Source organism: Dromaius novaehollandiae, chromosome 12 (assembly GCF_036370855.1).
Source record: "Dromaius novaehollandiae isolate bDroNov1 chromosome 12, bDroNov1.hap1, whole genome shotgun sequence".
In the NCBI taxonomy this organism is placed as follows: Eukaryota; Metazoa; Chordata; class Aves; order Casuariiformes; family Dromaiidae; genus Dromaius; species Dromaius novaehollandiae.
Genome location: NC_088109.1, coordinates 12,377,696 through 12,393,358, shown reverse-complemented (window position 1 = coordinate 12,393,358; position 15,663 = coordinate 12,377,696). Strand labels below are relative to the sequence as shown.

The 15,663-nt window shown below is 43.4% G+C and overlaps 1 protein-coding gene across 5 annotated transcripts in view; it reads right to left on the bottom strand.

Annotated features, from left to right (window-relative positions):
* FLNB (filamin B) overlaps positions 1-15,663 on the bottom strand; it is an 82,406-nt gene that overhangs the window by 36,268 nt on the left and 30,475 nt on the right. For all 5 annotated transcript variants that reach the window (XM_026096291.2, XM_026096295.2, XM_026096292.2 and 2 more), the window contains exons 4-18: positions 14,702-14,849; positions 11,564-11,682; positions 10,737-10,814; positions 9,767-9,929; positions 8,133-8,330; positions 6,251-6,388; positions 4,784-4,910; positions 4,084-4,220; positions 3,479-3,672; positions 3,000-3,113; positions 2,332-2,475; positions 1,841-1,964; positions 1,423-1,583; positions 799-889; positions 376-545 (exon numbers count right to left, since the gene is read on the bottom strand). In XM_026096291.2, coding sequence (XP_025952076.2) covers positions 376-545; positions 799-889; positions 1,423-1,583; positions 1,841-1,964; positions 2,332-2,475; positions 3,000-3,113; positions 3,479-3,672; positions 4,084-4,220; positions 4,784-4,910; positions 6,251-6,388; positions 8,133-8,330; positions 9,767-9,929; positions 10,737-10,814; positions 11,564-11,682; positions 14,702-14,849 — 2,106 coding nt within the window. The remainder of the gene's footprint in view (positions 1-375; positions 546-798; positions 890-1,422; positions 1,584-1,840; positions 1,965-2,331; positions 2,476-2,999; positions 3,114-3,478; positions 3,673-4,083; positions 4,221-4,783; positions 4,911-6,250; positions 6,389-8,132; positions 8,331-9,766; positions 9,930-10,736; positions 10,815-11,563; positions 11,683-14,701; positions 14,850-15,663) is intronic.

Below are 15,663 nucleotides of genomic sequence, written 5' to 3'. Positions count from 1 at the left end.
CTGCTGCAGCCCAAATTAGCCAGTGCAGCAGCTGGCTCTGCTTCAGGTCCTGGGACAGTCTGCCACCTTTCCCCTTCAACTGATAAGGCAGCAAATACGTATCACCAGTGTGGAATGACAACACAATGTGTGCATTACTGCTTTACTATCTTACTTGTTCTCAGAAAAAAAAAAAATTACAAGCTACCAATAAATTAACCAGATTGGTTTCCAATCCGAATGGTTCTGCAGGCTTGTGTTAGGGTTCCTGGGAAACAGGACACCCTCGCAAGTTTTAACCACCAGTTCCCTCTGCACACAGATACCAGGGAGGGAGGTCAGAGTTACAGCAACCGGGCCATTCCCTCTGTATTTCTCCAGGAGAAGCAGACCTACCTGCTGTACTGGAGTGTATCTAACAGTATGGGAATAGTCATAGTTGTCAATGATGTCCAGATCGGTCACTGCCTCTCCCGGCACAGGGCCGCTGAACTGTACATCCAGGGGCGCTTTTCCAGCTCCCTTAGTGAACACAGTGAAGTGTGTTGGCTTGCCATTTTCCACGCCTGGAGAAAAATGTTAATTCTAATTTATGCAGAGCTCTTGCGCAGACACCCCTCCCAAGAAACATTTGGTACCTATAAAGCCTGGTCAAGTTAAATGCCACCAGAACAGAGCCGTTTTCAACCACTGCCATCCCACCCAGCTGAACCCAGCAGAGCGCTGCAAAATCCCAGCAGTGTTCAGCAGCGCAGCAGCCACCACGGGACAGCCCCTCGCGGTCCAGCCCCAGGCACGCCATCGCAACCTGCGACTCACCCGTTTTGCTCAGCCCGGGTCCTTCAGCTTTCACTTTGCTGGCATCATGTGAGGGGTCCACTTTAACTCTGAAAGGGCTGGCAGGAATTTCCTGCAACAGAAGTACAGATCTAAACATAACCAGGTTACTCTTCACTAGCCCAAACTAGACAGATATTGACTTTGAGATGCTTCTGCTTTAACAGCAGCACCACCTTACTGAATAGTAACATTCAAGCCTAGGACAAAGTTATCAGCTAGACTATTTTACTGGGTCTCTCACCCTTTTTTAAAGGCATCTTGTCATTCCCACATCCCTTGGAGAGTTACTTAGAGCTTCATACTTTAGAAAGTGGCTTTACTTCACCTCTAGACCCAGTAGATATGCCATCACTGAGATCACATTCTCATTAAGGCAGCCCAGCATATTAAGTCTCCAGCCATATGTCATTCACCTTGCTCTCATTTTTTGAGCTTAAGTACTACAAAAGAGTTCTTAGTGACTAGACAAAGTGCATTTGAGCTGATACAGAAGGAGCCATCTTTAAGCAGCCACAGCCAGCTATTCAGTGGCAGGTGCTCAGTGATCAAGGAACTGAGAAATTGAATCTAGAAACATCAGATTGTAAAATAAAGACTACACACCTCTCCTGCAAAAAGCACTTTAATAGTGTAGCGCCCAGCAGCTGGTGGTGCATACTTCACTGTGAATGTATCGTTAGCATTGTGGATGATGTCAAAATCTATGTCTTCTTCCTCATCACTGACAACACGAGCATCACACTTAATTCCAACACTGACATCACCTAGGAAAAGCAAATGAAAGTTTTTCTGCTGGGTGGTACAGAGGTTGCTAGCCAATTAGCTATCACATTTTGATTTCCAGTAGTTGCTCAAGTTTCCACGTTAATAACAGATCACATCACAATTCAGTTTTTCATGTTCTGCTTCCCAAGTTTTTTTCTATTAAAAAAGGTGGACTAGCAACAGCAAATAGTAAATAATTCCCCCCACAGAAGAACGAGAGTTTGGATACTACAGCAATAATCCAGTCTGCTTTTACCTTCTCCTGCATCTGTGCAGTCAACAGTAAAGTGAGTCGGCTCGTTGGCTTTCAGGCCAGTTCTCTCCACTCCAGGTCCAACCACTTTCACCTTCTGAGGATGACTACCTTGACCTATTAGGACCTACATGGATTCATGAGAGTCAGAATTATGTATCTGAGTCATAGTATAAATCACAGTCAAGTCGGAGCATTATTTGGAGAGAGGCTACACTTAGGTTTTCTACAGAAAAAAATAACCAAGGTAGGAATGAACTGCCATGCCCTCCCTAGGCTTCAGAGCTATACTGATACAAGGCCCCCAACAGGTGAGCTTGTAAAAGCAGAAAGCCACTTTTCAAGTGGTTAGATTCTTAAAAAAGGGCAACAAAAGGGACACACTTCCTTGAAGTTTACAACATCCTGATTGTATTGACAACTAGTTTGAGCACTAGATGTTCTGAATGTCATATTTGCATAGAAGAACTAGTATCATCTGTCTCTGTACTTACCCTAAATGGGCTATTGGGTACGTTGGCTCCTCCCCAGACAACAGAAATTGTGTGTTTGATTGGTTTAACTGGCACATAGGAACAGGCAAACACTCCATCGGGCCTGCTCTTCATCTGGATATCAATAGGGTTTCCTTCTGCATCCTAAAAAGTAGTAAACGCAAGCAGAACATACAAGTAGTTTTAAAATATTTGCATAATTTGAACAGCCCAAGACTATTTCAATTTTTTTTTTGAACTGCAACTCAGAAATACTGAAGAAATGTGCAAATTAAACTCCTGTAAGTCTTCCCCGTCTAAACTGCTCATTTCTAACACCATCCCACAACACAGATGGGGTAGCTTTTAAGAACAAGTTAGCCTGAGATTCACAGGCTCAGAGAGACTTCGGGTGTTTCCAAGTGACAAACCCAGGAAATTACAGCCTGCCTTACTGAAGGGACTCCAAGTAAGGAAGCAACACTGTATTTCATGCTGAAGAGAGAAGTCACCTTGTCTTGAGTTAAGTTCACTACCTGGTTACACAGATCAAAGCACAGGACTGCAGTAGAATTACACATGCCCAGAATTAAGCAATGTGTAACTGAGTAGAAATACTTAAGGCGCTTTTCTCAATGGTATTAAAACACTTTTGTTGGAGTTTCACATAGCTGCCTTTGGCTTTTTACCTGTGCATACATCTTCAGAGGAGCTTTCCCAGCATCCTTGGTTTCAACCGTGAACTCAGCAGGATTGTTCACTATACAGCCAGTCCTTTCCAAACCTGGACCATAAGCCTTCACCTAAAAAACAAAAACAAGAAAACCCCAAGAATCTTAGCTTGCAATTTGGAACAGAAAGTAAAGATAAGTGATTTATTTCTAAAGCAAGACCCTCCCTTCCCACAAAACTCACAAAGCACAGGATACACATAGAGGCTAGCGGGAAAGTTGAGTATTTTGACTAATTCAGCAGGTTTCTACTATATGAATGGAAACCACAGCAATGTTATTAGAAGAAGCTGAGTAATATCCGTCTGGAGCATCTCAAATTCAGAGCTTTAAACAAAAACAGTTTAAGAGTCAAGTGTTACCAGTAGCCGTTAGAAACATCTCTATCACAGTTATATCAAAGGTGTGTTACACCACAAGGAGCTCTTATACGCCACCTTATCTGGGTTGAAGTCTCCCGAAGCTGGTCGGATGAAGGCCATGTAAGGGCTGTCTTTTATGTCTTCATCATCACACATGATGTGAACAGCATATTCACCAGGCTCTTTGGGCCAATACTTCACATCGCATGAGCCATCATTTTTGTCATCACATTCAATTTTAGCCTGAGAAGGACCTTCTATTGCAAAGCCTGAAAAAGGAACAGGTATTTACCAACTGCACATTAGGTTTGTGGTGGATGCTAATCTAACACCACTTCCCTGAACTGCCCTTTTCTTTTTTTTTTTTTTTTTTTTTCTTTAAAAGAAAAAGAAAAAAACCCCCATAAACACACCCAATGCTCTCTATACCTCTTCTTCAGCAATACAGGGAATAATCAGACATTCCCTTCTGGACTCCACCCCACTAAAAGCATGCTTCTGTCTCCAGAACTTGCCTTTGATATAGACTTCTGCCCTGCACACTGTGATCTAAATTTGTATTTAAATTAGAATGAGGTACAGACACATTTTTTACTCCGGGAAAGCTATTGTTTCTCTCGAGTTTGTTGCTAACACTGCAATACTTAAAACATTTCATGTAACTTGAGTAAATAACATACCGAGAGAGCCAACTTCTGTGCCAATGGACTCTACCACGAAGTCAGCCGATTTACCCACAATCCCTTCATGAAGCCCAGGCCCCCAGGCTCGTACTTTCTGAGGACCTGCTTCATGACCCACTTGAACCTCAAAGGGGCTACAAGAGAAAAAACAAGGCTCAGGATTAGAAATGAGGACAAACATTGCATCCATATTTCTCCCCAGACATTTTAATGAGGCTTTACACTGGCTTTCCCAAATTAATAGATGCCATTTTCTGATGGCACAATGCCCAGTAGACTGCCCTATTTCTAGCAGAGAGGTCATCTAAACTGTCACATGCTTACATCTCTTGCAGCACAAATCCCGAGTGTCAGATATTTGGCTGGCACTGCTTGCTGTAGCCCTCTACGCTAACAGAATAGATCCCTCCAAAAACTCACAGTGAAGTCTAAGCTGCATGAGCCACCAAGTGCTATTATCTTTTCTACTTGCCATTTTGGTTTTAGAGAGACCAATGCAAACCACCCTTCAAAGCCCTCCAAATACAAGCCGTTGCAGCCCCAGAACAGGCTGTAGATGAACCGTCACAGCAACTGTTTGCAGCAGACCTGGTCTCCACAGAGGTTCTCTGAGCGTCAGCTTTGCTTTAACAGCCTGCCAACTACACGACTTACTGAAGGATGCAAACACCCTCAAACAAAACTGCTTCTAACCCACCTTTTGGGGATGTTGTGTCCACCCCATGTAATCGCGACCACATACTTCCCTGGGGTAGATGGATAATATTCAAATGCATATACACCATCCATAAAGCCTTTTTGTTTCACAAGCTCCTCCAAGCCCTCTGTTGAAAGATCAGTTCAGCATTAAACTTAACAGTTTCCATCCTGGCTTCAATTACTCAGGAAAGTTCATGTTTTCTTTTTTTTTTTTTTTTTTTTAAGCTTGTATGAATAAATTTCTCCCACCAGAAAAAAAAGGGGGGGGGGGGGTCTGGTTATAAGGGATGTTAGTTCTAGTTGCCCTCTAGGACAAAGACAGCAAACACTTCCAGAAGAAATATAGCAGAAAAAGTATTTTAAGTTACCAGACTTAATAGATTCCCTTGTGTTTTATTTTCTTAGTCTGCAGTATGATGCATGTCATATGTTAAAACAAAAAAGCTTAACATTTGTCAGACTTTGCAACCACAAGTATGCAGGGAATGCCTACTTTTCGTTTCCTCCAAGATGAAGAATTTGGGGGAGAAAAGCCTAATACACTAAAATTTACATTGATACATATGTGGCTCCCCCCCTGCTAACCACAGCAAGCCACACAGAACAGCGCGTGTGTGCAGGAGGTGGAGGCAGCACAATGCACCTTTTAATACAATCCCAGCCGGCGGGGAGGCGGGAGCGGCTGGCCCAGAAGCGCGACACGAACGCAGCGGTTCCCTGAGGAAGGCCCGTGGCACAGCACAGCTAACGCCGCCGGGCAGCCCCAGGAGGTTACGGCACGGACTGACGGCCTCGCCCCAGGAGGTTATGGCACGGACCGACGGCCTCCGGCGCTCACATCGCCTCGGCGCACAGCGGCCCCGTTGGAGGGCCACATCCAGAGCCCGCGGCAGAGCGAGGCACCTGGGGCCAGATCCCACCACAGGGAGAAGGAGAACGTCTCCATTTCAGCCTGTGGCTTCCCTAGATCCTCTCCTCCCTCGCTCACGTATCTGAGCACCCAGCAGTCAGCAGTGTCACTCTGCGCTGGTGGCACTTCTAGTTTTACATTATGAGAGCAGGATTTCTGTCCTGCCAGAGACCCCAGAGTGTGACTCGCTCCACCAGATCAGATGAACATGGAACATGAACCAGTGAGGGCAGGCAGCCACGGGGATTTTCTCAGTTTTGGTAATTGCTGTGCTTTAAAATGGAGAGGCGTAAGATTTACCATTAAACATCTGACTAAGTTTTATACCATTGACAACTTAAACAAGGTGTAATCTTACCCGATCTGGCCGATTAATATCTACACGCTTGGCAGAAAGTACCAGAAACCTCTTCTGAAATATCACTTTTTATGATGATACAAATCTCAATCCCATCAGGCCGCTACCTTTCTACTGCTCTTCCTTCTTGCAATCTAGAGTTTTTTCCCCCTTCTCCAAAACACAGCCACAGGACAAATTCATCCAGACACACTTACTCGGTCCTTTTATGGTCACACCGAGATCTCCGCTCCCCGCTGCTCTCGTGTCGACCTTGAAGTCTGCTGTTTCCCTAATCCGGACACCTTTGGGTTGCAGGCCTCTACCGGTGGCACGACAAGCATTTGGATTGCAGGCTGCAAGTGAATTTCAGACATCAATACAGTCTTTGATTCTCAAAATACATGTAGCCTAGCCAGCTTGGAACAACCTTTAGTTAAATGTTGACTCAGAGCAACTACAGCTTAGCTTTCAGCACAAGCCTTTATGTTACAGTAGTAAGGAAAACAGATACAGAGTCTGTCTAGCCATGGTATATATCCCACAGCTTTTGGACAGTAGCATTCAGTACAGCCAGGCGACACTGAAGCCCCATAAGAGCGATTTTTAGAATTAAAGCAAACTCTGTAGACATGTCACCTTCGTGTTTGATGCCAGCTATCAGCATGAAACTTTTCCGTGGCTATCATGGTACAGATATTTACTGCACTAGACACAATCTTCTTGATGCCTTTCACTTTTAGAGGCAGGCTGCAGCATGGAGAGAAGTTTTCCTTTGCAGGTATGCCCTAGCGAACAATATTATCGTGCTGTCCCTTCAGAAGCACAAGACTTTAATAACAGCTGTTACCCAGGCCAAGTTGCGAATGCATTTCTTTAAGAGATGTAAAGTCAGGAACTTCCGTTTGTTGCAGTCCAAACCCACATAAGCAAAGCCATAAAGTCCTCAACAGACCAAGGCAGTGTGGCACCACCACATACTTCGGGCCTGAGCAGGTAGTCGGGGTAGGGGCAGTAAGTTACATATTGCTGAGCTTAAGCTCACACTTGCCACTTTTATTCTTCTAGCGCTCCTCCAGGCTTGCAGAGTTTCTACATAAATAAGCTAATGCATACTTATGAACAATTTTTGTTACACGGTCCCAGCTATCAGGTGGTCTTCAATTCCAGAGACCTGAAGGGTTTGAAGAGTCTCACAAATCATGTTTCCCAGGCATTTAAATCCCAACATGCATTTTCCCAAAACATATGCCATGCTTACAGCAGGAGTACAAGAGTCTGCCAAGCGGCTCATCAGCTTTTTAGTTCTTTCAATAGCCTAAGTTTTACCCTCATCCCTGTGGCAGCCATATCACTAAGTGTCCTACACTGAACAGTATAAGCAAAGATTGCATGCCATCTGCTAGCTCTGAAAACTCAACAGGAGCATACAGCAGCAAGCCTAACTCTGAGTGGGAAAGGTCCACAGTGTCCTTACACAACTGAGTCAGGCAGCTTGTGGTTAAGCAGTTTCACTGACTGGGTCACACACCGTTTCAGTTGGCTTGCAACTTTCTTCCCCAACAAAAACAAAACCCTTTTGGCTCAGACAAGCTGCAGGCTAGAAGCTTACAAAGAGCAAACATGACATAGCATCCTGCACACCTCTTACCAACTATGAAGCCAATAGCAGTGAAGTCCAAAATTCCACAAATGGAGGGTAGCTCAGGAGAGATGAGCAGAGATCTAAAAGCGTAGGAGCACGTAAGGACGGAATAGAAAGCAAGTTAGGTGTCAGTTAAGGAGGAAAACAGTAAATATAGTCATTTGAGGGACAAAGGTGGAAAACAGCAAGACACTGCATAGCTGCATAAAACACCTTAAAATACAAAGGGCAGCTTAATATTCAGAGTTCTGGCAAGAAAGGAAACACTAGCAACAAAAGCCATATTACTGTTAGAGAGCCCTGTTTGAACCAGGTGAATATTGTGACCCAATGAATCAGGTCTAAAATGCTGAAAGGTATAGAAAATGTCCATGGCAAGATTCAAGTATATTCTGTAATCACATTCAAGGTGAATAGCAACCGTCTACATTTAGATGCATTTTTAAAAAGCATACCCTCTCCAACAAGAACACTGCAAGGAGTTTTGGGAATTGCCTCCCCAGCAAAAGTCACTCTGACAATGTGAGGACCAGCTTGAACAGGTTTGTAGATACAACGGTAGACTTGGTTCCCTTTGTCTTCTATTGCAACTTCAGCAAGGCTTTTTCCTTGAGGATCCTCCACTTCCACAACCACATCACCCACGCCAGCTCCTGAAAAGCAAAAAAGAAGCCTCGCTGAGCCTTGGGACTCCTCAGAGTGACATACACTACATCTAGGATCATAGCCAGGTGTCTGCATTAAGCCAGCAATGCTCTGCTGTCATTGCTAGACACTGCCTAAAGTTTCAGCCTCTACCGACAGCAACCAGACATTCAAGTAGGATGGGGACAACAGTGCATTGTGGCATCTCCATGAAGCCATCATGCTGACAGGACTCTGCCACTCCATCCAGAGGGTTTCACAACAGTATACATTACTAGATACACATATGGTACAATTACCCTATTGCTACCACCCTGTAGCCCTACCACACCCTATTCCACAGTTTTACCAGGCCATTCAGTTCTCCCAAGTTTTACAGTGATTTAGGAAGAAAAAAAAAAAAAAAACCACAAGAAAACAGTTCCAAGTCACAAATTTTTCATAACGTACTGTCCCACATCAAGCCATGCCCCACTTTTTCTTCTTGATGTTACTCTAGTCTCATGTAGTTTATGTTTCATTCGCAGGAGTTAGATTAGGAACTCAGAAGACGAGCATGCTGGTCTGAACAAGGATCATTCTCTACTGGACAATACATATTCACTTTTGTTCAGACACTTGCTTCTCACACACCTCATTTAACTCATCACGCAACAAAAACAGTTTTCAGAGGCCAGACATGTCTTTACGTGATTCAGACTACTCCCTCTCCCAATTAGAGGCTGAATGCAACACTGCCCCTCACTACAACCACATTTAATTTTATTTCTAAGCACCCTCAGGCAGAGGGCAATTTAAAATATGCTATTCAGCATATTTCAGCATTTGAATACTTCAAGTAACTGCCCTAAGTAGTTTCACATTGTTCTAAATGGATTAGCATTTGTAGCATCTTATTGACTCATTCCTCTAGGCTACAGCATTGGCTTAATAGCAGACAACAAGCCACGTGATGGAGATGCTCTAATGAAGAAGATAGTAGCCCTCTAATAATTACAAGAGCAGCTGAAACTGGTTTGCCATTGAAGCATGAACTCAAAGTACTACTGCAACAGATCCTTTCGGTAAAGTTAAATACAGAACACGCTAAGCATTTACAGTTTACTTAGAGTTCATCCTTCAGAGGTAGGCATTTCACATCCCTGTTTAAAATGAGTAGGGCAAGGAAGCTAGCTGGGAACCTGCCTGGTGCCATCCAGCAAGTTCATGGCAAAGTGCTGGGTTCTGTTTAGCATCCTCCCATCTGAATTCAGCTCAATATTTCAAATATTTCACACACAGCTGAAGTCTGCAGAGCAGCCTGACTATTCCTTCACCTCTCAACTTGATGGAGATATAAGTCCTCTTCCACTTTTCAGCTGCAAACAGTATTTGTCTATTCCTCCAAGGTTCTCCTCAAGTTTGAGGAAGCTGTAGGACTTCAGCACTCATTTGTTCTACTCACCTGCTGTGTAGAGGTCAAAGTAGGTAGGTTTGTTAGCAATGTTTCCTGTTGCCTCCAATCCTGGTCCCTTTGCTGTTACTTTGCTTGCATCTCCCTGGGCTTTGTCCACATTCACTTCAAATGGACTCTTCGAAATGTGCTGTCCAGCAAACAGGACTGACACCTAGAGCCACATAAAGACAGCATCAACCCCGAGTCACTGTAGCAGAGGCAGTGCTCAACTACCACTAGCTGCCTGGCAGATTTCACTGCCATGTAATGAAGCACAGGGTAAAGCACCTGAATGGTTAGGGTGGAAACTTTATGCCTCAGACGCAAGAGAGACCATGCATCAGATAACCTGTCCACACAACGTAAACTGCTTGCTACTGTACTCCTGATCACAAGGTCAGCCATACCAGCTAAGACGGTTAAATCTGGATGTGCCAATAAAAGGCAGGTCATTATCCAGCCGTGAAGTGGCACCAAAGGTTGCATTTATCTTGGCAGGCTAGCTGTGAGGACAGGCCTGCCATTCAGGCAAGTGCCAAGTTATGGGATGATCCATCATAAACCTGGTTCTACAGGCCCCTGGGGACAGAGCTGGGTGGGGAACCAGCTCTGAAAAACCCCTCAGGTGGACAATATCATCAGCAAGGAAACGTGACAATCCACAGGACTGGTTTCAGGAGTTGCAGCAAGTGGCTCCACATGAGAGAAGAGCCAGCTGTAACACTGTCTGCAAGACCCCATCTCACCCAAGCATCCACAGTCTTTCTCCCAACACACGTACCTCTCCCCGCCTTGAGAAGGGAACAGCCCATCAGTCCAGAGTGAGAACTAACACCACATCAGGTTACTTTTCCTTCAGGATGACCCCTGCATGCCTATTATGCCATTAGTAAATGTGCAACCCCAAGGGGCTCATTTTTACACCTAGCAAAGCAGTTCACTCAGCAAGAGAGTTCTGTTCATTCAACACAGAACTTACCTTGTGAGGCCCAGTAACCTTTGGCACATACTGAACCGAATAGGTTTTGTTTTTGTCACTGGCTGGCATCACCTTTGCCTAGGAAAGAAAAAACATTCATGTTAGAGTTGTGCCTATGCACTACAGTCTAAGACACTTCTGGGTAGCACTTGATCCTGAGAACTATTTCCATAATCATACACATTTCTGTGGGAGCAAGTATACTTGCTATCTCTCCACCTCGTCCAGAAAAAAGAACCATTGGTTTTGTATTTAAATGAGATGAAACAAGTCACCATTCACCCAGCCTATTCTTCTTTGCTGTTAACTGCTATACTAAGGCCAAAGTTGAGGAAACTTCAAGTCCAACATACAGCTGTATTTTTCTGGAATGTCGTAATATGATCAAGCGGAGCACTTGGATGAAAAGTTTCTATAAACATTAGAACCAGCATTTTAACTCAAAATGATTCATGGCATCTAAATAGCTAGTTTAGCCATTCTTGCAGAATGAGTAAGGGTAGACAATGATTTAGTGATGTGTGTTATCTAAAAGCGCACATCAGCATGCATTTGGCCAGTCAAGCCAAAGCACTACAACCACTGGACATTTGAGTTGAGTTGTGTTATTCAGTTGCAGAGCGAAGATTTTTTTTTATTCCAGCTTTTCCAGGAAGGCAATTATGAGAAAAAGCTTAATGCTTGCACTTTTGGTAGATGGTATTTTGCAGCTACTTTTGACATTACTTATCTGCTAAGACCTCACTTCTAAATGAAAGAGGCTATTGTAAAAACTTCAACGTTCAGACTAGCTTTAAGTTTCCTCAGGAAATATTTACCATACACACCTCTTCTCTGTTTCCTTCTGGATCCTCTATAAAGACCATTAGGTCTCCCTGCCCAGCACTGATGGTGTCTACCGTGAAGTTAGCAGGCTGCTTCACCATGTTTCCATGAGGCTCAATTCCTGTGAGGCAGATGCAGAGCAGCAAAATTAGCTGTTGCTACAAAACCCAGAAGGTAGCTTGGAGACTACACCCAAGCTGTCCAACCCGTCCTTCCACACCAGCACCTGGCAGCCACCAGCTTCCCAGGGCCACTGGGTTATACCTGTTCACCATCTACCCAGAACATCAGGCTCCTCATAACCCCCACTTCTATGATACGAGCAGTTTTAAAAGTTGGTTGAATCAACTCATAGCAGGACCTCTGGTAGAGTCAGGCATCCAGCCTATGTCTGGCTTTGAGTGAAAGCAAGTTGCCCTGCTTGCTGGAGCAACGTATTTAGTGTCACTCCTATAGCTGGCTAATGGCCTTGCAGTTCAGATTCGCTCACAGCGAGTGGGATACGAGCAGTAGTTACTCTTCTGGTCAGCACGGTTTGCTTCATGCAGCTAAAGCAGCTGTAATGCTGCTGCACCACAGGCAGGGCAACTGGGGAAGCAGGGGAGAAATTCTGGGCAGCCTTTTGGTCAAGTCATTACCCTAGAGCCAAGGGCGAAAGACTTGTTTATAAGCAAGACGGTTCCTAGCTATACTGTCCTATTTTACTCCATTTTCAGAACTTAATCTCTCATTTGAAAGCTGCTCAAACTATTTTGCCAGACTGAACATTGTACAAATGGCACGCAGAACCATCTTAAGCCATGAAAACCCTGCGACTCACCGCCACTTCGGTTTAATTTTTAATCAGACCATTTCCTTATTCCTTAGCACAAGGCCTGCTACAGCATGCACTTACCAGCAGTGTTTCATCATCCCTTTATACTTAGCCCTAGGTCATTACACCTGTCATGGTGGTGTCAGACAGAGTGGGTGGAAGAACTTCCCAAAGTTGCTAGTTCTAGACTAGTCCAAACATATATACCCTTCCTTCCAAGGGAATTACACATCAGCTTATTCATAAAACCACGGGCAATACTTCTCCATTGCACAATTAGTGGAAAATGCAAAGTCTGATAGATTATAAGGGAAGTGGTTGTGAACAACAGAATTCCTGGACTTGTTTATCTCCAGAAAACAATAAGTTGAGAGCAATGCGAGGAAGATTATGTTTTTACTAGGAAGTCTGAGCATTCTGATAAGGTGTTAACAATTGACATATTCATTCTTTCAAACTAACCCCTAGATTGTCATCTAGTTTGAACAGCTACAAATTTGCTCTGCGTATCTTCAACTGCACAGGCATTAGAATACAGTATTCAAGTCTCTCTCCTGAAGGCACAAAGACATGGATTGCTTATCCTCAGAAGGCAGCTTTGGCCAGGATGGCATTAGCAACAGCACTTTCAGAACAGCAAGGTTGCATCTGATCTTCTAGGTGATACTCTCTTCTCAGAGATCTACTTCGGCTGATTAAATGAGAATTTGCAGCAACTGCATCACTAACAATATGTACAATTCCCTACACCACCTTCATAGGCTCATTTCACAGCTAATCTTCGGACAGCTGACCTAGGAATAAACTACTGTAGTAGCAAACTTCACACCTGATGATCATCTTTTTCTGGAAGCATAAAACTGTTCCTCTTTTGTGCAAAAGACCCTGTCCAGTTTACTACTGAGCTCTTGCTGTTGCTGTCACTTTGCAGCTCCATCCCTGTACATCTGGACATACATTAGCCAGACAGGCTTGTCATTCATATTCAGTGACTCCGTTTGGGTAATTAAGTTTGGGAAAATGACAGTCTTTCAAGAAGAGTTGCTCATCCATTATAATTGCCATTACAACGGCAGGAGAGCACTGTATGCACAGGAGTAGAAAAAAAAGATCCAAGTTCTTGAAATAATACGAACATGAATAAAGCCAAACTTGGCAGACTGATGCAGGTTGATCAAAGTCGGTTTGTATATTTGAGGTCTGACAAATATGTCTTTGTATTTGTGCTCTGCTGGAGAAGCCACCAATAAAAGGACATAAACCTCAAGCAGGATGAAGTGCTAAAACTGCTTCTGACTATAGTAACTGCTCTTTAGTGCAGAGAAGTGCATTTCCCATGCCCGTGCATTCAACTACTTGAGTTTCAATTGAGAACCAAGTTGAAAAAACAACTACGGTATCTAAAAAGTTCAGGAAAGTCTCTTTCCCTTCCATTACACTCTTACACACCCAACTCTGAAATCCACTAATTCTCAAAATCTTGAAGGACCACACAGTAAGCCCCAAATCTAAAACAAGATGGGAGGGAGAACAAACTTAAATGTAGTATGTAAGAGATGTCTTGCTAAATATCAAATGCATTAAAGGTAAAAATCCGTTACTCATTTAGCTGTACTTGTATTCCAATCTAGAGTAGAACCACAACTGAAGTTACAGGAATTATCCATTTAAAATGCAAGCAAAAAATATGAATACCTACACAGATCTACAATTGCATAAATATTTTTGGACACATCCTCCCAATTAGCAAACACAGCATTATTTAATGTTTGAAGGGTTACCAACCCATCTTTATGCATATGTGCAATCAAAGTATTCACACCTGCCAATCAATGTAAATAATTGATTTAGAATCAGTGTACCCTGATACATCTGTCACCACTGCCTGGGGAACTGGACTTACTGCCTCTACAGAGTGCCTGCTCAGAGGTATACACAGATGAAAAGGAGGTTTTCTTCTCTAAAGGAGTGCTTTATCATCAGAAGCATTCACTCCTGTATCAATGACTGTCAGCAGCAATACTGCTACTTAGATTTCAAACCAAGGTCCTTTTAGCCCCATCTCATGCTACTTCTTCCAGCTGTGGACTACAAGGCTGGCAGCTTGCAAAACAGGTTCAGAGAGTTTGGGGAATTTACATGTTAGAACTAGGAGTGTCTTTTGGACTATATCCATGTATTTCTGAAACCAGGCACCACACCAAGAGTATACAAGTGAAACTTTGAAGTCTGGTAAAGTAGGTCTGGAGTTCAACATAAGCAAAAAACCCCACCCAGTTTTCTGAAGAGTTAAATACTCTGCAGCTTAAGTTTACTGAGTCCTTACCTCTGCCATAAGCTCTTGCTTTCTTTGGATTCAGTTTGGGTTTTAAAGGCGCTCCTGGTTTGAGTTTGGCTTTGGGAAACTGCGACAGGTAAGTCATTACAGAGTGTTCATCCACGTCAGGGTGGATAATTTCTTCAGGGGTAATAACCTGAAAGGTAATGCAATAAAGTTTGTTGTATCAGTGTCTGGTTACTGCATGTCAACATAGAAACAGCTACAGCACAGATTCTTACATTTCCAAACTCCCACATGCTCATGTCATTTCTTACATTCACTCTCCCTTAGATACAAACAACATCATTTATTATCTCACGGCAAGAAATTCAAGAAGCTCATTACAGTCCCAATGCGGTTTGAGGGATGTGATGCTTTTTGCACCTTGATTATTAGGGGTTTAGTGACAAACTAAATAATAGCAAGCCAAGAAAACCATAGCTACACTCTCCCCCAGGAGCTACCTGAGAATAACTGAAACTGAAAGAATTAAGACCTTGTAATCCTGTCCTGAATTGCTACAGTCCTGAACTGCAGAGCTTGCAAAGTGAAACTTTTGTCCAGTTTCTTTTCCTGGTCCCAAGATACAAGCTGCTCCAACAGTCTTGGATATTTCAGCACTTTTGTCCAACTTTACCAGTATGAAAATAATCTGGCCCAAAAATACATTGTTCCCTATTTAAAAATCATCATTGCAAGAGATTTCCTAACCCAGTGAGTTTTCTTCTTCTCGGATTTCAATGCAGCAAAAGAACAAAGTCATTCAATGGACTACTAAATAGGGCACCACTAAATGTACACTTTTCCCCCCACACCATCTACATGTTGCAACTCTGGCTATTTTCAGTGGAGAGACCTAAACAAAAATCTAACAGCTAGCACTCTGATACATAGCAGCACATTACATTAAAACCTGCCCTTTCTTAGACAATTTCACTCAAATAAACAAGTGACTTTTTGAAGTGTCC